General features: G+C 36.1%; 2 protein-coding genes across 2 annotated transcripts in view; both read right to left on the reverse strand.

The window, feature by feature from the left end:
• Positions 1 to 522: 522 nt before the first annotated feature.
• Positions 523 to 23065, reverse strand: part of PPP4R2 (protein phosphatase 4 regulatory subunit 2) — a 71035-nt gene continuing 48492 nt past the window's right edge. Inside the window, exons 3-9 of the mRNA XM_003264900.4 lie at positions 21335 to 21505; positions 9541 to 9634; positions 8677 to 8714; positions 5983 to 6057; positions 5583 to 5726; positions 4591 to 4880; positions 523 to 4337 (exon numbers count right to left, since the gene is read on the reverse strand). Of these exons, the coding sequence (XP_003264948.1) occupies positions 4012 to 4337; positions 4591 to 4880; positions 5583 to 5726; positions 5983 to 6057; positions 8677 to 8714; positions 9541 to 9634; positions 21335 to 21505 (1138 nt within the window). The 3' untranslated portion in view covers positions 523 to 4011. The remainder of the gene's footprint in view (positions 4338 to 4590; positions 4881 to 5582; positions 5727 to 5982; positions 6058 to 8676; positions 8715 to 9540; positions 9635 to 21334; positions 21506 to 23065) is intronic.
• On the reverse strand, positions 6425 to 7849 carry EBLN2 (endogenous Bornavirus like nucleoprotein 2). The gene is given in 3 exon segments (XM_004093130.3): positions 6425 to 7091; positions 7094 to 7583; positions 7586 to 7849. Coding segments are annotated over 3 exon segments (816 nt in total). The 5' UTR covers positions 7658 to 7849; the 3' UTR covers positions 6425 to 6837.

Raw genomic sequence — 23065 nt, forward strand, 5'->3', positions numbered from 1 at the left:
CTGGGATTACAGGTGCCCACCACCACACCCGGCTAATTTTTGTATTTTTAGTAGAGATGGGGTTTCATCATGTTGGCCAGCCTGGTCTCGAACTTCTGGCCTCAAGAGATCTACCTGCCTTGGCCTAAAGTGTTGGATTACAGGCGTGAGCCACTGCGCCCAGCCTTTAAAATGATTAACACAAATATTGTAAATATATACATGCAAGCTAGTGCCAAATTATACCAACGGAGACTTTTATTTAAATCTGGATTTTGTTGACAATCAGCATGACTTCCCTGGCAAAGAACCACAACTGTCAGGTCAGATGCACCCTCTGCTGGAACACCTGGTCGCCACGTAAGAAACAGGGCTGTAACAAAGTCATGCATTAAGTTTTCCTCAGTTGAGGATTTGAGGTGGGTGGTGGCGCAGGGTGGGGGGGTGGTGGCGCAGGGTGGGGGGGGTGGCGAGGGTGGGGGAATGGGAGTGGCAGCAGGGCAAATAAACCATTATGGCACATAAAATAATTACACACATAAAAATATTCTAATTTATATTTTATTGCATTATGAAAATAATACATTTGGCAAAGTAATCTAGGCTCCAAGTTGAAATAAAAGAAAATCCTGAAGAGTGTACTGATTTTTAAAATGTGAAATAGTAAGATGTATTCTAACCAATACATACTAGCATTCTTATTAGGCCAAAACCCAGTAAACCTAATTTTTATAATTCCATATGAAATTACAAGATGTTTTGCATTCATTCATTTTATGATTAGCACAAATCTTGAGAACTGACCCTCATTTTATCAAAACCAATGTTAAATTCCTGTTCAGAAGACAATTTGAAACACTACCGAAAATTTTTAATTCCTTTGGTTTTTTAAGTTGCATTTTCATCCTTACCATGTTACATTTTTTCATAATCAAACATTGTAGCAGCTTTAGATTCTGCCCAAGTACCTTTAAGTAAACTAGTATATTACATTTACATTATTTGAAAAGTTGATTTTACAAATGCAAAAATGCATAAATACATGCCTATCTACACCGGCAAACAAAATACTCTGAATCTCAATGCTTTAACAGGCCACACCTTCTGGCCGAGGATTTCTGGGATGCCTTTCCAAGCCACAGGGCCTGGCTGGCAATTCCACTACTCAAACACACTTCTGAAAGGTGTAGTTACAATAAACCCTAAAGCAGGTTAAATTTATCTAATAATCAACATTTAAAATATGACATTTTCACTACTTCTGCTACATTTTTCAGAACTGAAAATATATTTTTCAAAAATGTACAAGGATATTTTCACTTTTTAAAAGGGAAAAGTGCTAAAAACATACCATATATATATATCTCACTTTCCTCATCACCATCTTCAAATTTTTTTTTACATGTTGGGTTATAGTCTAGAGAACAGGTAAGCAATCTGCTCAAGGTCAGAAACAAAATATCTTTAATCACTGAGGTCTCCATTCTTCATTTAGATCTTTTAACAGGACTTTGCTTGATATATGTTAAGAAATATGCCTGAAATCACTTCTGTTCAGAAGTGAATCAGTTACTATTAGAATTGATTCATAAATAAGTTACTATTAGAACTGACATTTTCATTAAGCAAAGTCTGTGTTAAGTGCACCTATGAATACCTGCGGAAATTTACTTCCAAATGGCCATCAATATCTAAAACCAGCTGAACAAGGTTTCCCAATTTAACTACAGAAGTATTCCACCTACCCTAAAGATATTCCATGAGCATTCTACAATTATCTGTATAAACAGCAACAAGTTTGATCTATGATCAACATGTGAATATCTAATAAATATTAAAACTATTAAACTATAGATTAAAATGCCGATCTCTCATAGAGTTAAGTGATGTCATTTTGGTACATTCACCATTATTGTACTTTATTTAATAAAGAAATACATTTGCCCTTGCAAATATAGCAATTGCAAGTTTACAAATAAAACCACAGACCTCAAAGTCATAATGCTAAATCTTCATTTATAACCAACAAAAGTAAATCAATTTGTTTACAAATGGTCCATGGCACTACAATTAAAATAAAAGATATCAAAGGTCACAGGATCTTAGGTAGGTTTACTGAAAATTTCATAAATATTCAAAAGAAAATTTCAAAATTTGTAAACTTAAATTTGCTTCATTTTAACATTTTTGAAAAAAAATTTAAAAATTTACAATGTTTAATTTTTCTCCCCTCTTCGGTATAGTAAATCAATATTCAGATTTTATTTCAACTATCAGACATAGTCATAAATATATCATCTAGCTGTTGTGAACTTGACAGTCAAGTCAGTCAGTAGTATATTATCCTACAAACATAAATGGATCCAAATCGTTTTGGTATTTACAGTCATGATGATTTAAGTAGTCAAAACGCAAAACTTGTGGTTGCCCCCCAAATCACCCAAAAGCATATTATACAGTGTCAGAAACTGTTTGCATCAGTTTTAGAAGCTCATCTGTGTAGTTCAGGTATCTGAAACTAAAAAAAGGGGGATTCTTTCATATTTTGATAAAAATGTACTCGAATATTTCATAACATTAATATTTATTGCTTTATATGAATACTGTATTGAAAGCCCAAGCATTCAGTTTACACAAAGAAATTATACAATTATATACCGCTTCACAAAGGCAGTGAACACATTACATTCTACAAAATCTACTTTACAGAAATTTAAAAACTCTAAATATCAAAAGGTACAGCTGAAGAAACAGGTATAAATTTGGCAGCCAGTAATTTTGACAGGGAAGTTGCAGCTTGCATGACTTTAAATATGTAAATTTGAAAATATTGAATTTAGAGTAATCATTGTGCTTTGTGTTGATCTGAAAAATATAACACTGGCTGTCGAAGAAGCATGTTCAAAAATATTTAATTCACTTCAAAATGTCATACAAATTATGGTGGTTTCTATGCACCCTAAAGCTTCAGTCACTTAGCTCAGGTACATACTAAAGTAATATATTAATTCTTCCAGTACAGTGGTGTTTCATACCATTGACATTTGCATACCCTAGAATAATTTAGAAAGACGTGTAATATTCACAATGTTCAGAAAAGCAAGCAAAAGGTCAAGGAACCTGCTTGGTTCTTCTGAGATGGTCTCATATCAGCTTCATAAACATTCATTCTACAAAATAGTAAGCTAACATTTGAACACAATTTCGAAGATAAAGCGTATTTTCTCATAAATAATGAAGTCTTTTTCTCAGGCACCTCAGAAGTATACGAAAGAATTCGAGTTTGAACAGATCTCTTGGAATGTGTTTAACCTGGTATTTCAACAGACTTAAGATTTCCAGGGTTTCACAAGGGCCAGATTTTATTTCAATTACTCAGAAGAGAAAGAAAACGTCTTCTGAAAGAGGTGAACTCAATCATTACCAATAGAAAAAGTATCCACTGTATTCATCTCTTATAGAAACAGAAAAATATAACATTTCCCCCCTTAGAATAATATATATATATATATGTATGTATGTATGTATATATGAGTTAAAGTTCCATTGTATGTAGCCAAACAATAAAATCTGGAAACCAGCATGAAACCCTATAATACACGTTAAAATGTTGAAACTATGACCAAAATATGAAAACTACTAGAGCTATCAGAAAGAGACAAGACAAAAAGCTTCTTGCATATGTATAAACTAAATGTGGTAATCTCAAAAAACTTTTCAAAATTATAATTACTTCCAGTTTAAAAACTTTAATCCTAAGTTTAAAAAAAAAAAAAAAATCTATACACAAACCACTGATTTGCCCAGACCAAAAAAAGAAAGAAAACTCAGCGGTAAGGTAAGCAGGACCCAGAGGAGCTGATATTCACAGTTCTTACATGTACAACCCTTTCAGGAATTATCCATAAAGTACTTTATTTTACAACCTGCTTCTCTTGTAAAACTAAAGGTCCACTTTATTACATAAAAGTTTTATACAGTGCTAAAACCAGAACTGTATGTAAAATACTGCATCTAAATGTTTCTAAATAGTTAGTCTTGTTCCATTGGTTCATCGGTGACTTCTGTGGCTTCGTCATCATTTTCCATGGATGATTCTGAAAGAATCTCTCCAGTTTTACTGGAATTGGATCCTACTAATTCTTCTGTTTCACGGCCATCAGAAGAACCACTACTTACAGGGCCTTTGTTTTCACTACCTTCAGAATGTAGCAAATCTTTCTCAGCTTGAGACACATCAGATTCCTCCATTTGATTATTTTCCTCAGAAGTCTCTTCATTCACAGTTAAGGCATCATCAGGTTGTTTTTCTTGATTTTTTCTTTCTGGGATCATTTCTCTTGATGTCATAAAAGACTCTAAAAATAAGCAAATGTTGTTGTAGTTAAATTTTATTTTCAAAATACCTCCAGTTAAGTTTCATGAATTCTGATATTCTATAGTTCAAATCACATCCCCTGAAATTCAGCAGCAACTACATACAGGTGGGAGAAAAGCCCAACATCAGCATTATAAGGAGTTCCATTATGTAAAATTCTTTCACGAAAAAAATGAAGTACAAGAATTTGAGGATCTCCTTACTCCACCCTTTTACAGATGGTCTCTAAATACCTTCTTCTTCCTCTTCATCCTCTTCTTCATCCTCTTCTGTACAGTGCTGCCGGGTACAACAGCTATCTCTGTCTTTATCCTGAGATGAAGATGATGCTTCTGTTTCTCCTACCATAACTGAAGAAATTTCGCTGGAAGTCGTTTGACTGGCTGTTTCTCTGACTTCACCTTCTTTGTCAAACCTGAGTCTTTTTACCTCATGTCCCTCAGCTTCCACAGCATCTTCATCTGGATGTTTATTTTTCAAAGGGCTCACTGAGGAAACTTCTGATTCAGATGTCAAAGAGTCACTGTAAATGTTTTTTTAAAGTGTCATTAGTAAGATTATTTTCCCCATCTTCTACATCCACACCCTTAAGGTTAAATAATGTTTTAAATTGTATTTCAGTGTCAAAGTTAAATTATTAACACCTGAGCAAAGAAAAACACAAGAGAATAACTTCAAGGTAACCTAAACTGTTTGATGAATAATTCCCAGTAGGACTTAGAAAAGCTTTATGACCTTTCTGTGCAATTATCCAGTAAGTTAAATATTCTCCTACAATAAACCTGAAAGTCTTCCATACGGACATACTCTCTAAGTCCTCTCCTTCATTTAGTCTTCCTTCCCTTAATGTGATACAGAAAATTTGAAGATATAAATAAAAGGTGTCCTTTTATGAACTACAATGAGAAACGATTCACAAAATCAACTTATTTATAAAGATCATTTCTCTTTTCAAGTAACTTTCAGAAACAACAAATGAAATAGATCATCATAGCTACTTTACTTTTAGACCCTAAAGGGTCTCCACAAATTAGCAGTTTTAAGTCTTGTCTATGTCCACCTTCAACATTTGCCACAGCTGCTAAGAGAAGCCAGTGCTCCTATAAACCACATGAAAACCTTGTTCTGTCCCTCAGAACTTATAAATAGTAAGTGGTAAGTACTGATTAAATGTTAACTTTAACTTTTAATAAAAACACTGTTTTTAAATATAAAACATACAAACCTGTGACTTTTCTCTTCATTTTGCTGCAAATTTGCCTCTTTGCTGTCTGTGCTCTCAGGCAACCCATTTGTTGTCATGGGGGCTGACAAAGAAACCTTTGGTCGATTAAGTGGCCTGGGTGTCCCAGGCCCATTTATATTAGACCTATAATAAGATAAATGAACATCATTTCCTATTTTTATAAAAAGTCATCCCTCTTAAGGTATGTTGATGTGAATGTATCACAGAAGTATTTGCTGCAACTTTGTTTTCAGGCCCATGCCTTACCAAATTAACTAATTCTATGTAGTTCATCCTATAGTGTCCACAAAATGCCCAATTTTAAAAAAAGTACACTAAGCCTGCTACTCAAAATCAGGACAATGCAAACTCTGTAGGTATTAAAAATCTAGAATCTCACCTCTCAGTATAGCTTGGTGAATTTCCAGGAAACATAACACCATTCATTCGATTTAAACTATTGGAATTGTTTTTCCTATAAGAAAAGAAAATATACTTGTGGATAACTTATTTTTTTTTTTTTTTTTTTTTAGACGGAGTCTGGCTCTGTCACCCAAGGTGGAGTGCAGTGGCGCAATCTCAGCTCACTACAACCTCCACTTCCCAGGTCCAAGCAATTCTTGTGCCTCAGCCTCCCAAGTAGCTGGGATTACAGACGCGCGATGCCACGTGTGGCTATTTTTTGTATTTTTAGTAGAGACAGGGTTTTGCCATGTTGGCCAGGCTAGCCTCGAACTCATGACCTCAAGTGATCGGCCCACCTTGGCCTCCCAAAGTGCTGGGATTACAGGCGTTAAGCCACCGCAATTGGACTTTTTTTTTTTTTTTTTTTTTTTTTAAAATAATGAGAATTACTTCATGTTAGGAGTGCATGGATCTATGATTCCACCCAACAGTCCCCCCTCAAGATCTTACTGGGTAGATACCATTTGAAGCAAAGGGAGTGTGATGGTTGATCCTGGTATAACATCAGGAGCTGTAAATCCCTAAAACGTGGGGTTCCTCATGTTGGCCCAGTAGTTTGCCGCTGTTGCTAAGTTTGGGAACATTCGCGGTGATAGCTCGCCAATAATGGGGTGGCAAAGTACACCCCCAAACTCAAAATATTTCCCCAATGCCTTTTTAACCATTGTTTTTTTCTCTTCAAAGACTGGGATCTCAGACACAATGGCCCGTAGAGCAATGGAGCCAACCACGCACTGATCTAAAAACATTCTCACAGCATAATAGGTTGTCATCTGTGCTTTCTTGGCAACTAACTTGACTTGCGTAGCTTGCATAGAAGGGATTCAAAGTCTCCAAACTGAAATGTGAACACTAATTCTCCAACCCACGGTCTTGAGCTGATCCAATCTATGGCTGATTCTGCATTGTAGCTAATTAGCAGATCAGCAGTCTCACCATGTGAATGTCTTCCAATAGATGCCATCATTGCCTTGAATCGTCTCTGAACTTGGAGACTGCTGGCGCAAATCTTATCACCTGATCCAGCGGCAATGCCTATCAAAGGTCACAGCAGTGGCGGAGAACTGATGACTTCTCAAGGGCAATAAAGTTAGGCATATCTTTGAATCCGCTAGCATAAGGAGTACCCATTTCCTTGTTCTCATTCCCAACCACAATATTAGACCTCTTGCTCACTCCAACACTCAGTAATGCCTCGTGTAACCCATCAAATATGAAACACAAGAATACTAAATTTGGGGTCACAGGGTGGAAATGAGATTTATGTGCTGGGTCTAACACAGACTTGGCTGCTTTTTTAATGTCCTTAACATCCCCAATGCTGGGTTGGGGTTCCAATGCATCCACTGGATACTGTCTGCTTTTCCCAGATAGCTCAAATCTTCCTTGAAGGTCAGGGAGCCCACTCCTGTCCATTGCGTCATCTGCTTGGCTGCTGGTCTGTGAGTCCTTTCTTAGATGAGACATTGTGGGTAACTGGTTCCGACTTAATTCTTTAATTTTGGGAAGAATCATGGGTCTAAAAGATCTTTTGTTTAAGATCTGTCACAGACCCAAACAAAAAGACTGTGAGAATTAAAATAAGCATACAATTTAAGAAAAGAATCCATTATTAGTCGCTATGACTTGACTCTGCACTTCTTTACCATTTTTCCAAAATACCTCATGTTCATTAGCAAAACAAAACATATTTTGGTTCACAAAAGAAATTTTTATCATATATATATTTTAATAGTTTTTCTGTCAAGAAATATAGTATGGGATTATTTTATTATCTTATTTAGCAACATAAGTATATTCTTGAGAACATTTTAAAAACAAATGGACTGGGCTGGGTGTGGTGGTTCACACCTGTAATCTCAGCATTTTGGAAGGCCAAGGTGGGAGGATCACTAGAGTTTAAGGCTGCAGTGAGCTATGATCACTCATCACTGCACTCCAGCCTGGGTAACAGAGTAGTCTATGAAAGCAGAGCCAGATTAACCTTAAACCAATGGTTCTCAGCAGGGGACAACCTCCCCTCCCTGCCTTTCACATCTCCAGGGGACATTTGGCAATGTCTAAAGATATTTGGAGGGGGGGGAACACTACTGGCATAAGTGGGTAGAGGTCAAGGACACTGCTAACCTCTTATAAGCCCCAGGACACCCACTCACAACAGAATTATCTGGTACAAAATGTCCATTGTTCCAAGGTTGAGAAATTGTATCCAAATTTAATTCTTACTTTGCTATATCTAAATCTTGACAACTGGAAATATATTCCATCATAAAGAGAAAAGCCATCAAGCAGTTATTCCAAACACGGGAATTATGCCCTAGAGACACCCTGGAAAGGCATCTAGAATGGCATCTCAGGGCAATGAGTGCCACCACAGTATGTAAATCCGACAATATTAAAATTACAGTAAATCACCAATCTCTTTAATCCAAATCTCTTTACTGGAAAAAACATTTAGATAATGTTATCAGTAATGTTCTACTTTGGGGACTGAATGGTAGGTTCCCAAGTATGTTATCACACTTAATTACATATAAAATAAATTCAATCTATTTTAAGAATATATTAGAAGCAATAAAATGATTAAATATAGTAAATAATACACTAGAAATAGAAAAAATATACTTACTCTGAAGAAGGATAAACACAGCTAACAACCATCACATTCTGCAATAACAAAAATCAGTGATTTAGTAAGAAGAAAAGTACTACGACATAAAGTTTAATCATTTTTGTTTCTAAAATCACTCTGGTGGGTTCAATTTCCATTGATGCTAATTTTGCTAGTAAACGAAAATGGTTAAAAATGAAAACTGGTAAAACAACAAAAACTAAAACAGTAACAAAGGACCAAAAGAGAATATCCTACTTTTCTGACAAAGTCAGGCTGGTCTCGAACTCCTGACTTTGTGATCCACCCACCTCAGCCTCTCAAACTACTGGGATTACAGGCATGAGCCACCGCACCCAGCCCACACCATTTCCTTTATTCAGAATACCCTTCCCTTACTCTAACACTCCCTCAACTCCCTCCACACACAAACACTAATGTTTATCTCTAAATCTGACCTGCATCTTTCTACTCAATACCTCATTTACATGCTTGGCACCAATAACTTTCCAAAGTTATGTACCTTTGAACTCCAGAACTGAGAAAATGAATTCCATGGGCAAGTTTATAAAACACTCTATAAAGTTAAAATAGCAATTACAACTTCTCAGAACCTTTAATAACTTGATATACACTATGAATTTCCAAGAAATAATAAGCTGCTTTCCCCAAACTTCAATGATCAACACACAAACCCTCCGCTACTCGCTCCTGTGAAATCTCTCTGTAAAACAGAATGCAATTAGGAAAACAATTTGGGAAACTCAAGGTAGGCTGAAAAACATATTTCAAGAAATGGTACCTGAAACAATCTTACTCTATGTTCTTTTCTAAAATAAAAGCTATTACATCACAGCATAATTCCAACAATAAAATAAATACCTTTTCTACTCCTCGGAGAAATTTGTCTGTTCCTGTATAGTTTCTCCTTGGATCTGTTAACAATTCACATAGTCGCTGAATAGTAAAAGGGATACTGCAAAAAAATATAATTTTACAGTGTGAGATCACTTATAATCAAGAGAAAGAGGAACATTATTTCTTTTGGTAGGTAAGGCTGTATCTAGTCACCCATGTATTTAGCTGCAAAAGAAAATGCTGTAATAGGGAAATAAATGCATGAGTCGTTTAAAAAAAGACAATAAAATAAGCGTACCTTTCTATTTAACAAAAAACCCATTCTCCCTTCCTTTAAAAAGCAATAAAGGCGGGGGGGGGAGAGGGGGAATGGTTAACAGGTACAAAAATATAGTTAGATAGAATGAATAAGATCTAGTATTTGATAGCACAACGGGTTGACTACAATAATTTATCGTACATTTTAAAATAACTAAGAGTATAAGTGGACTGTAACACAAAGCATGAATAAACGCTTGAGGTGATGGATACCCCATTTACCCTGATGTGATTATTATGCATTGTACGCCTGTATCAAAATATCTCATGTACCCCATAAATATGTAAACCTACTATTTACCCACACAAATTCCTGTTTTTTTTTTTTTTTAAAGCAACTTAGAACACCCAAAATCAACAGAAAGCTTCAAAACTGAGGAAAAAATTTTTATATAATAGAAAATTCTAAATCCTGATAATCTCATTTTTAAGTTTACAAGAGAGGTTACACAAATAATAATCAAGTTGGGGGTTATTTAATATATATATTTTTCCTCAAGTATTCTTCTGCACTCAAAGGTTGCTTTAAAATGTTCAAACAAAACCACAAATAAAGTATTTTAAATGTGCTTCTGCTCCATTATTACAATTTCATATATAATCTACATGTTTAATCCAACTTAAAATATACACCACAACATTTATTTAACTTTACCAAATAATTTCACTATACTTCAATTCTTCCTTGATCATAGTAAATACAAAACTGATATAAGTTGGAACTAAAATCATTTTATAAATATTTTTAAATTTTGAGCTCATGTAGCTATTAGCATTCATAAGAATTACAAGCTGAACAGAACAGCATAGTTATGAGCACGAGGTACGACAAACACAGCTAAGTACAAACATAAATCTTCAGACTTCAGTGTCTGCCATACCAATCTATTTATTCTCTTTAATATAAAAGAATTACAAAGCCTCAAATTAATAGTTAATATTCACAAAGGTCTTCATTTTTTATAGGCAGTGCGACACAGAATTTTCTTCCACCACAAGGTATAGCAGCTAGTGAGTTACAATGCCAGGACTCAAACCCAGTCTAACTTCAAATCTCATGTCCTTTCCATTGTACCACACATATTTTACAAAATTATAGTTGTTTATTTTCTAACTGGATGAACTACATTTGGTTCTCATATTCTTTGTGTCAATACTATGCTTATGTTCAAAGTATAAGATCTGCAAAAAATTCTGAAAGTGCTTAAAGTACATAAAGTGCATGTTATTCATATGAGAACAAATGTTTTTAGATAAATGAGAGTCCAAGAATCAATCTTTTGTCTCAAACCTCAAATCGAATCCAAACCTAAAAGTGAGAAAACTGTTCTACCAAAACACAAGGCACAGAACAAAAGATTAAATGTTTGTCTGATATCCCAAACATTCAGAAGCAACTAGAAATTCCTCTGGGTTTCTGAGCAATACTTTTTTGCTTTCGAAAATCTACTCAGAGTGAAGTACAACGTCAAAACGAAGAATCCTTTTAAATGGGGAAGTACAAAGCACACCAGCAGCGTTACTAATCATGAAACAATAAGCTTACACACCTTTATTTCATTCCTATAAAGACAACCCATTAGAAATCTATAGCTAATACACAAAACTAACTCTACTTTAAAAATGTTTAAGCATTTTCCGCATGTATAACAAACAGTATCAGCTTCTCAATTGTCTGTCCGTGAAACCCAGTATTATTGTGGATTTCAGATTAGTGGTATAATTCACCTTAGCTCCTCTTCTAGTTCACGGCTCTTCAAATCTTACACACACAACACACCTAAGCTATTTCCTCATTAATCACCCCATAGTGATACTGTCATTAAAAGTTTAATTACTCAAAATATACAAAATAGCACCAACAGTTTGGGTATTCAACAAGTGTTTGGGTATTCATACAGTACTTAACTGAAAAACACTGTCTAGTCATTATGCTTTTTCTTCCAACTAAAATTCTTTCCCACATTAAAACCTAATGTTTTCTCACTAATTAAAATTAGTTTAAACAGATGAATATTTTAAAACTTCTTGTTTAACAACATTTACACTGAATGTTTTGGCTAATTTTCTTTAGAAATGTAAGTTAAATTGTAGCCAATTATTAATATTTTATGTGTTGGTTAATATTAATACTGCTTTGGGAGGGGGGTATGTGTTTACATAGCAATGTCAGCAATAACAGCCTATGATAAAACGAGTTTAAGTTCTCAGACAATTTCAAAAGCTTTTTTCAAAAGATCCTTATTTCAAAAAGTAAAAGAAGCTTTTAAAAGTCATTTTACCAAATATGCAACAGATGGCACTAAAATGTCACACAACACTTCCTTTTCTCACATGACAGGCTAAAACCGAACCAAACACTTTCTGCAAATCAAAGTATCCACTGGAAATATTAGTATGATAAATGAATATAACAGCAGCATTGAAAGGTCTCTGTACATACACACTGTACTTTTAAACTTATTCCATAAATATAACAGCCTATTATAAACTAGAAATACCAACCTTGCTCAACAGCACAGTCAAAAGACATGTAAATGATTACAATTACAGTAATAAATAACAACATTGTATAAAAAGTGCCATGGAGACAGAATAAACTGTATGCCAAGCTTAGTAAGCATAACACCGGGAAAATTTAATTTGAGGTAGGCCTCTAAAAGGAGGCACAAGAATAAACCAGATAAATCAGTACAAAATGAATGCATTTGGTACAAGTATATGAAAGCTCTGCTCTCTTGATACTCATCCATTAGACATAGCATACAAAACAGTTTATTCTAACTTCTGAAAATATTAAGGCTTTTCCCACACATACTAAGAAAAGCAAATAGAGGGAGAGAAGCGTTAAACACACATGCCATCCATTCTCAATGAAAAGTCTATTCAGAAATCCTTAAATTTGGTGGGGAGTGGTGACCAGATGTTCAATAGCAAAGTTACACTGTAAAATAAAAAACTCTGGGCCAGGCACAGTGGCTCATGCCTGTAATCCCAGGACTTTGGGAGGCCGAAGCAGGCGATCCCCTGAGGTCAGGAGTTCAAGACCAGCCTGGCCTGTAATCCTAGCTACTCGGGTGGTTGAGGCAAAAGAATTGCTTGAACCTGGGCGATGGAGATTGCAGTTTGCAGTGAGCCGAGATCCAGCCACTGCACTCCAGCCTGGGTGATAAGAGTGAGACTGTCTCCCCCGCCCCCCACCCAAAAAAAAAGCATTTGGTTTACTCTGCAATGATATACCATCTGATTTATTCATATTGTAAAATGGAAAACTAAGATGATATACGGAACTGAAAAAAGGACATGACTAGCATCTCAAATTTTTTAAAACAGTGCCTACAACATCCAGTAACATTTTTTAAACCCCCCGCCCCAAACATTAAGGATCCACCAATGCTAAATATATATATATATTTTAATACACACACACACACACACACACACACACACACACACACACACACGCTACCCCACTAGGAGACCTTACTCAAACTGAATTTACCTAAGTCTTCATGGGTCTCATGGGTCTTGTCTGAAAACAAGGGTTCTACAAGTACACTTCAAAGATTATCATGACGACTAAATATGACATAATGTATATGGTATATTAAATCACCTAACAGTGCCTAAAATATTTTTAGAAAGTTCAATAAATCTTAGTTCTTACTGTCATCATTCCATCTACTCTTTGAAAGAGATTGTGGGAAGGCACACATGGTCCAAAGACCAACAAAACCAAAAGTATACCTCTGTCTTTAAAAAATTCCCTTTAATTCCAAGGAAAATAACTAACCCTAATTAACAGGATCACACATTTTACCTTATATATCTTAATTTAAATGCAAGCTGTCCCTATTTACTTTTTTTTTAAAGCAGAAATCTTGTACACCTGAAAGCTATGGAAATTCAAATTCCAAGAAAGCTGCTGAATATCAGGGAAAAGACATCTCAACATAAAGTAGCAATTCAATGCTATTTTTTAAAACATAAATTTTAAAGTCATAAGGCTAAACACTAAAGAAATAATGTCTTAAGCATGTATTTTAAACTAAATTTCTATAAAAGTACTAAGTTGAAAAGAAGGCACTCAAAAAATAAGTGCACACTTCATTCAGACTCCAAGAAAATCAGTTTAACTACCTTAACTTTATATTATATAAGCAACTTTTCCACATGAAAAAGACAAAGGAATGTAACATGTAGCACAGAGGCTACTGGAGTAAAAAGCTAAAGAAATTACCATAAAATCTGACATCCTACTAAAAAAAAAGTCAAAACAGTCATTTACTTTTGTTTTACCCATGTATATGTGGATTTTACTGTCTTTTCTGACTAAATGACCACATTAGTGGTGTCTTAGTTAACAGAAATACTGAGTTAAACTTAACTGTCAACATGGAAACAATATCTGTTATCAAAGACTGAATAAGTTCATAATTTTGTTTACACCTACAAAGTCTTACAAAAGTCAGAAATACCATTAGAATCGTATGATACTAGCTTTACTTGAAGCAATATGTTCTTTCTGTACTCGGGCTTTAATATTTACATAAACATACACATTCATAAATATTTATATTTATGAATTTTGGGTTAAGAAGTGGCGCAGACACTAGTTTACTTACATCATTGGGGTTCCTTATCATTATTAAAAGAGGCGAAATTAGCTGAGCACGGTGGCTCACGCCTGTAATCTCAGCACTTTGGGGGACCGAGGCGGGTGGATCACCTGAGGTCAGAAGTTCGAGACCAGCCTGGCCAACATGGCGAAACCCTGTCTCTACTAAAAATACAAAAATTAGCCGGGCATGGTTGATGCATGCCTGTAATCCCAGCTACTCAGATGCCTGAGGCAGGAGAATTGCTTAAACCCAGGTAATAGAGCAACACTCTGTCCCCACCAAAAAAAAAATTCATACATATATAATCTTATGTCTCAAATCAAATGACAGATTTCGCTTTTTTTTTTTTTTTTTTTTTTTTTTGAGATGGTGTCTCGCTCTGTCACCCACGCTGGAGTGCAGTGGCACGATCTCGGCTCACTACAACCTCTGCCTCCCGGGTTCAAGCAATTCTCTTGCCTCAGCCTCCCAAGTAGCTGGGACTACAGGCGCCCGCCATCACGCCCAGCTAATTTTTTGCATTTTTAGTAGAGATGGGGTTTCACAGTGTTAGCCAGATGGCCTCCATCTCCTGACCTCATGATCTGCCTGCCTGGGCCTCCCAAAGTGCTGAGATTACAGGTGTGAGCCACCATGCCCGGCTAATTTCGCCTCTTTTAATAATGATAAGGAACCCCAAGGATGTAAGTAAACTAATGTCTGCACCACTCCTTGACCCAAAATTAATCTACAGCAATTGTCAAAGCTTTTAATAAAGTTAATCATCTCTTGGAGTTCCTATAGTCTGAACTGTTATTTTATTTGCATCAAATATAACTAGCAAGAAAAAGTTAATTAGGCTGTTATTTTCAATTTTTAAGTTTATTAAAGAGAGTATCACGTCAAGCCATATTACCACTAGACAAGACCAGGTGGGGAATAGTAAGGAGGCATGGTTACAAAATCATGCCAATTCTCCAGTAATGAGTCTAAGAGAAAGAAGGGATAAAGAAAAAACAAGTAGGGGTGGGTGGGTGTGGGTTTGTGTGTGCGAGAGACAGGAATCTGCCACAAATAAGTACATTTTAACTAATATACTCAACAAACACTGACACAAATAATTAACAGCACAAAAACCTATTTTCCCCAGCCAACTGGGGAGCACAAAAATCAGGAAGCAATAAAGTGGATCAACAGTGTCAGAGAACAAAGTAATAAATGGCTAAGGACCCATTCTCTCAGTCCCTGAATCATCTGGAGCTAACCGTAAAGCAAACAACATACAAACTGAAAATCAAATGGGGGTTGTTTTATTCTACACTCCAGATTTTGGAGTATAAAAGTCTCATATATAACTTTAAAAGATCATGAGCAGTACTCTCAGCTGTGACTGACTGTACCTGCTTAACAGATGATATAAAGATTATTAGGTATCAAAAGTTTTCCACTTTTTCCAGACCTCCTCATAAATATATAGGAATGCTATTTTAGTCTACTATTCACAGAGTGAGGAGGCCGACTGCCTACTTTAGAGAGGTCTTAGAGGTAACAGCAATGACAAGAAAGGGTCACGATTTGAAACATTAATTTACTTTTATATTCATTATTCTTTCATTTTGAAAAATTCAGAGAACATAAAATAGTATCTTTTAAAAATGCCAGGAATGTAACTTACATGCTCTCTTATCCCTCAAAATGCCTCTTTGTGTATACCATTATAGGAATGAACCCACTACCTATTAGCAATTCCTAAATTCTACTCATGGTCTCTGTAACAGGAGGAGGATTTTCATAAATGGCCCTGGTTTGAGTAAACCCATATACTCTTTTTTATTATAATTCCAGAGGGCATAAAATGGTCTTTTAACTGACCAATTCATTAAAATTTTTAGTTTCATTCATTTTAATTTTTGGTGTTTCTCACCTGACAAACTGTAACTTCACTTTTGGAGAGTAGCTATAATCCATCTTCTATGAAATTTTAAAGTTCCAAAGTAATTTTAAAAGACAAGAAAATGACCAAAAAAAAAAAAAGAAAAAAGAAAAGAAATTAAGCATTCTACTGTCATTCTTCTATGTCTCAATAGACAAAATACAGATATAAATACACTTTTATTATTTTTTTCTAGTCCCCAGTTATTCAATATTTATTCTTTTCTTTACTCATTCATTCATCTATCCATCCATGCACCTAGTCATTCCATACTTGTCTGTTTGAGAACCTACTATATTCAGGCACTCACTCTTCTAGGACTTGTTTGGAAGACTGTTACCCCAGCTCTCCAGAAGCTTATAGTTCAGGAAATCAAGTAAACAAGTGCATGGACAATTTCCACTTCAAAGAGGGAAAAATCTGTACTTTGGCCGGGCGCGGTGGCTCATGCCTGTAATCCCAGCACTTTGGGAGGCCGAGGCGGGCGGATCACGAAGTCAGGAGATCGAGATCATCCTGGCTAACAGGGTGAAACCCCATCTCTACTAAAAATACAAAAAATTAGCCAGGCATGGTGGCGGGTGCTGTAGTCCTGGCTACTGGGGAGGCTGAGGCAGGAGAATGGCATGAACCCGGGAGGCAGAGGTTGCAATGAGCTCAGATTGAGCCATTGCACTCCAGCCTGGGCAACAGAGCGAGACTCCGTCTCGAAAAACAAACAAACAAACTTGTACTTTGGTAATACACTAAAATAATTTTAGAAAACGGATAATCTTTCTTACAGCAAAATACTAGGAAGCATTTAATATAAAACTTTTACAAATTGAAAGCAAAAACAACAAAAACTTACCAGTAAGAAAATTAGCAAAAGAAAGCCAAAAGAGGATATAAAGGGCAATTCACAAAAAGGCTGTTAAGTACATAAAAAGATGTTCCATTTCACTTGCAATCAAGAAACACAAATACAGACACATACACAGTACTGAAGAATTACAATATCTGCACTTATTACAAACGAAGGCATCAACAATCACATTTTGCTAAGTCAATTTTGCAGCACTGATAAACTGAAAATTAAGTGTTCATAAGCTAACCTAGCAATTACATTTCTACAAATTAAAAAAGCAACAATCTGGCCAGGCGCGGTGGCTCATGCCTGTAATCCCAGCACTTTGGGAGGCCAAGGTGGGTGGATCACCTGAGGTCGGGAATTCGAGACCAGCTTGACCAACATGGAGAAACCCCATCTCTACTAAAAACACAAAAATTAGCCGGGTGTGGTGGCGTATGCCGGTAATCCCAGCTAATCGGGAGGCTGAGGCAGGAGAATCACTTGAACCCAGGAGGGGGAGGATGCAGTGAGCCAAGATCGTTCCACTGCACTCCAGCCTGAGCAACAAAACTGTGTCTCAAAAAAAGAGGCAACAATCTATACGTATATTCAAAACATGACATTCATCAACGAAAGATATGTGGAAGGAAGGATGCTCACAACAAGCACTGCTCGTTAACAGCCAAAAAAAAAATGCCTGCCATCAATCAGAACAGGCAAATAAAAACTTATAATCTATTCACATAATAGATAACAATGTAGCCATTTCAAATAAATAAAAAGATAGCTTTAAATGTACTAATATAGACATGTTGAAGCTTCTCTAAAAGGAAAATACAACTAGCATATGCCATGATTCTACTTTCACTCTTTACGTACTTCTGTAACAGTGGGGATCTTTTTAAAAGCATGAACATACACCACTTTTGTAATTTAAAGATTATCTATTACAAATGGGGGGGAGGCGTGTATAAGAATGCACAAACCCTCAAACTGGTGGAAAACCAACAAAATGTTACTTCTTAGTAAATATTTTAAAAAACGATATACATATAAAAAACACAAAAATTGAACATTTTGCAGCTATGTTTCAACATACCAATATATTAAAATACAGACAAAAAGAGTAAACTAGAAATAGAAAAATCTTAATGTATCACTGATTAAGACTTAGATTCTGCCTGCTCAGACAAAGTGATTCATAAACTGAAAAATCAAATTTAAAAAATGTAAGTTCGGGCCAGGCGCGGTGGCTCAAGCTTGTAATCCCAGCACTTTGGGAGGCTGAGGCAGGTAGATTACTTGAGGTCAGGAGTTCCAGACCAGCCTGGCCAACATGGTAAAGCCCCGTCTCTACTAAAACTACAAAACTAACAAACAAACAAACAAAAAAAACCATAGCTGGCTGTGGTGATGCACACCTGTAATGCCAGCTACTCGAGAGGCTGAGGCTGGAGAATAGCTTGAACTCGGGAGGCGGAAGTTGCAGTGAGCCCAGATGGCGCCACTGCACTCCAGCCTGGGTGACAAAGACTCCACCTCTAAATAAATAAAATAAAACAAAACAAAACAAAATTTCAAAATACGGTTCAGAAAGTTTCAAAAGAATGCTCAGGCATTTAATGACTGTTCAAATCATTTTCTGAAGTAGGTGAATTACCTCTTTTACAGATTAAGAAACTACAAATATTTAGATTTATATAATAAATTTATAATACACAATTATATTTATTTTATTATAATATTTATATATAATATATAATACATGTATTTGTTTCTAGCCCAACGTAATGTGAAAGAACTGAAAATGGTATTTGCTATTACTAATTCAGAATCAGAAGTAAATCTGCTTACAAAGCAGCAGTATAATTTGACCTGTTTCACCTTTTTATTTTTGAATGACAGCCATAATTTATTGAAATAAAAGATGACTCACTATGTCTAAGTACTATTTATATATATGTACAATTTATAAATAACCCCGAGAAGTATTCTCTTTTGAGATGGAGTCTCGCTGTCGCCCAGGCTGGAGTTCCCTGGTGAGATCTTGGCTCACTGCAGGCTCCGCCTCCCGGGTTCACGCCATTCTCCTGCCTCAGTCTCCCGAGTAGCTGGGATTATGGGCGCCCGCCACCACGCCCAGCTGATTTTTTTGTATTTTAGTAGAGACGGGGTTTCACCGTGTTAGCCAGGATGGTCTCAATCTCCTGACCTAGTGATTTGCCCACTTCGGCCTCTCAAAGTGCTGGGATTACAGGTGTGAGCCACCACACCTGGCCCCGAGAAGTATTCTTATCTTGAACGTATTCATTTAGTTCAATAGTAAATCTTATGCAACATGCTTCTAAAATGTATCATGTGGCTATTTCTTGGATAAGTGCCTTTGAAATGCTTTTTTTCCTTTTTCTGAAAATTTTTAATATTGATATGGAAATATACACATATTGGTTAAATAATTTCAACAGTCCAACAGGGTGCACAGTGAAAACAGGTCTCCTTCCCATCCCAGGCCCCCAGGGGTAACTATAACTGATGAACCTCAAAGACAAAAGGTATGATTTCTCCCCCCAAAATATTTTTGTAGCAGACCCAAAGTCCAGGCATAAGGGTTTGACATTTCAAGCAAAATTCTTAAACCTAAAACAGTGGAATATGATATAAAGCAAACTGTTAACTGGATTACACTATCTTATTTCGAAATCCCATGCAATTAAATACCTAAAGAATCAAGCCATTTATGCCATCTAAAAATACAACTGAAACCCTTCAAATACTATCTAACTATGAATTCAGTGGTTAGAAAAACCACAATTCATTATATTTGGTATTGTTGTTGTTCCACACCCCAAATTAACGCCAAACTAAATATCGAATAATTCAACTTCACAAACACTTCTTCCCTTCAAAAAAGGAAACCGTAAAAATACGAAGTCCTGGCTGAGCGCGGGGGCTCACGCCTGTAATCCCAACACTGTGGGAGGCTGAGGTGGGCGGATCACAAGGTCAGGAGTTGGAGACCAGCCTCGCCAGCATGGTGAAACCCCATCTCTATTAAAAAATAAAAAAAATTAGCCGGGCATGGTGGCGCACGCCTGTAGTCCTAGCCTAGCTACGAGGGGGGCTGAGGCAGAATTGCTTGAACCTGGCAGGCGGAGGTTGCGGTGAGCTGAGATCACGCCACTGCACTCCACCCTGGGCGACAGCAAGACTCCGTCTCAAAACAAAACAAAACAAAACAAAAAAACAACAAAATACAAAGCCCTAAAAAAATACAATTTAAAATGACAGAACATGAGACACAGTAACATTTCTTTAAAAATGAGTACTGCTCGGCGTGGTGGCTCACGCCTGTAATTCCAGCACTTTGGGAGGCCAAGGCAGGCGATCATGAGGTCAGGAGATCGAGACCATCCTGGCTAACATGGTGAAACCCCGTCTCTACTAAAAATACAAAAAATTAGCCGGGTATGGTGGCATGCGCCTGCAGTCCCAGTTACTCGCAAAGCTGAGGGAGGAGAATTGCTTGAACCCGGGAGACAGGGTGCAGCGAGCCAAGATCGCGCCATTGCATTCCAGCCTAGGTGACAGAGACATCTTCTCAAAAACAAAATCAAACAAACAAAAAAACCAGGGAGTTTTACTTTTGTACAGAGTATCTTTTTAGTGTTTTTAATGTTTTACAAGCAGCCAAAAATGGTTACTTGTAACTAACAAGCAAGCCGTTACTTGGGAGAGAAATGAGGACTCCAAAAAAAGTCTAAACAAAAACTCACTAAAATACTTCCATAAATTAGTATTTCGTTTCAAAAGAAATGTGATTTCTCAATGATATAAAGGTTCTATATAAAGTATGAAGACATAACACCAAATATAAAACAGGAAAGAAAAACCATTAAAATGTTTCCTGATAAATGACTGTTTCCATTGATACCTATAAAAAGGTGGTTCAAGTTTTTTAAGAGGCTACAAATATTTCAAATAGTTGTAAGCTAAAAATCAAGTACTACATGTCACTAGAAACAAAGAATTTATTCTAATGGATAATCAATTATCAACCAGACACATCAAAACTGAAAGAAAAATCTATGATCTTCTGCTAAAAATTAAATCTTTAAAACAGTATTAAGTGCATACCCATTAAATCCAGTGACAATTTTCAGTATTCTTTCCTTCATTTCATCAAAGGGAATATATTCGACATTAGGGTTGGGAGGACCTCTTGGCTCAGGAGCTGAAGTTCTGAAATCATCCATCACTTTCTCCAGTTTGAAAATAAAATAGCCTTTAAATTGGGACCACTGAATCCTATAAGCAAAAAATTAAAAAATATATAATACCATGTAGCTTTACAATTCTTGAACACAAAACACAAATACAGAATATACTATGACACTAATACTAACAAAATTAAGATGTGAAGACTTAGTAATGAGAAAGCCGTCATTGAGGAGCACGCATCATGCCTCATTTATCACAAGCTCCACCCTGATGCTATCCAACTCCCAACCCAAACAAAACCCAGATCTCTGATTTAAATCTTTTAAATGAACTACCTCTGCCTCAAAGTTTATGGTGTGTTAGGTCCTATTCTTAGTATGTTTAAAATAGTATTTTGACTCTTTCCCTCATAACAAACCTAACGACAGGGGCATTAGTTACACTATCCTATTAAGTCAGAATGAATCCATATCTTAATCATGCAAGTTACAATGTTGGCATGCACTAGTAAAATTTGTCTATTATCTACTAAACAAAATAAACTTTACTTTCTCCTTTTTCTTTCCCTTTCAGTTAATATCTTCAGGCTCTTTTGTCACTTAAGAGACAAAAGGCATGTACCTATGATTAAGGCACATAATCACAGGTTCTATCCAACCAGTACTTGCACAATAAAAATACATAATTTGCTTATGTACTTTTCACATCTATTCATTTATCAAATTAACATAAACACCTTTTTATCCCTCTTTCCTCACATTTTACCACTAATATAAAAGGAAATTTTGTAAGGATACCTGCCTGAATAGCGTAAATTCCAGGAGACACAGCAGTCAGGAATGCTAACCATTTTCTCAGGCAGACAGTACTACCATTAGTGACAGCAGATCAATCTCTTTACACAGGTTGACTACTTAAACAAATTTACACAAATTAACGGGAGCCAATCTGTAATCACCTTCCACCCCATCCAGCAACCCTATAAACTAGGGTAGCAGTTTTCAAATTGTGGTCCAAGAGGTCAAAGCTATTGTCAAAAGAAAAAGGGCTGACTAGTTCACTGTTAATATGTGCACTGATGGTATAAAAGCAAGGTGGATAAAACTGATATCCATGTAGCAAGAGGCAAGACAGTAGCACCAAACTGTATTAATAGCTGTAGTAGAAGCCGTAATTTTCACAAACTCGTAAGAAATCTGTTTCACTTAAAGTGTAAAAGATATAAAAATTACTAATTTCATTAAATCCCAACCCTTGAATACATCTTTTAAATATTCTGTGTAACAAAATGAGAAATAGATATTAAAAACATTATGCTGCATATCAAAGAGGTATGGGATTCTCAAAGAACAATATCTTTATTTAGACTGTTGCCAGCTGAACTAGCTATTTTTCACAGAACAGCATTTTTACCTGAAAGGACTGCCACACAAATAAAGCTTATTTAGATTAGCAGACTGGGTGTGATGGCTCACACCTGTAATCCCAGCAGGCGGATCACCTGAGGTCAGGAGTTTGAGATCAGCCTGGCCAACGTGGTGAAACCCTGTCTATACTAAAAATACAAAAATCAGCCAGGCATGGTGGTGCATGCCTGTAATCCCAGCTACACAAGAGGCTGAGGCAAGGAGAATCACTTGAACTGAG

This window comes from Nomascus leucogenys, chromosome 21, assembly GCF_006542625.1.
Source record: "Nomascus leucogenys isolate Asia chromosome 21, Asia_NLE_v1, whole genome shotgun sequence".
NCBI classification, from domain to species: Eukaryota; Metazoa; Chordata; class Mammalia; order Primates; family Hylobatidae; genus Nomascus; species Nomascus leucogenys.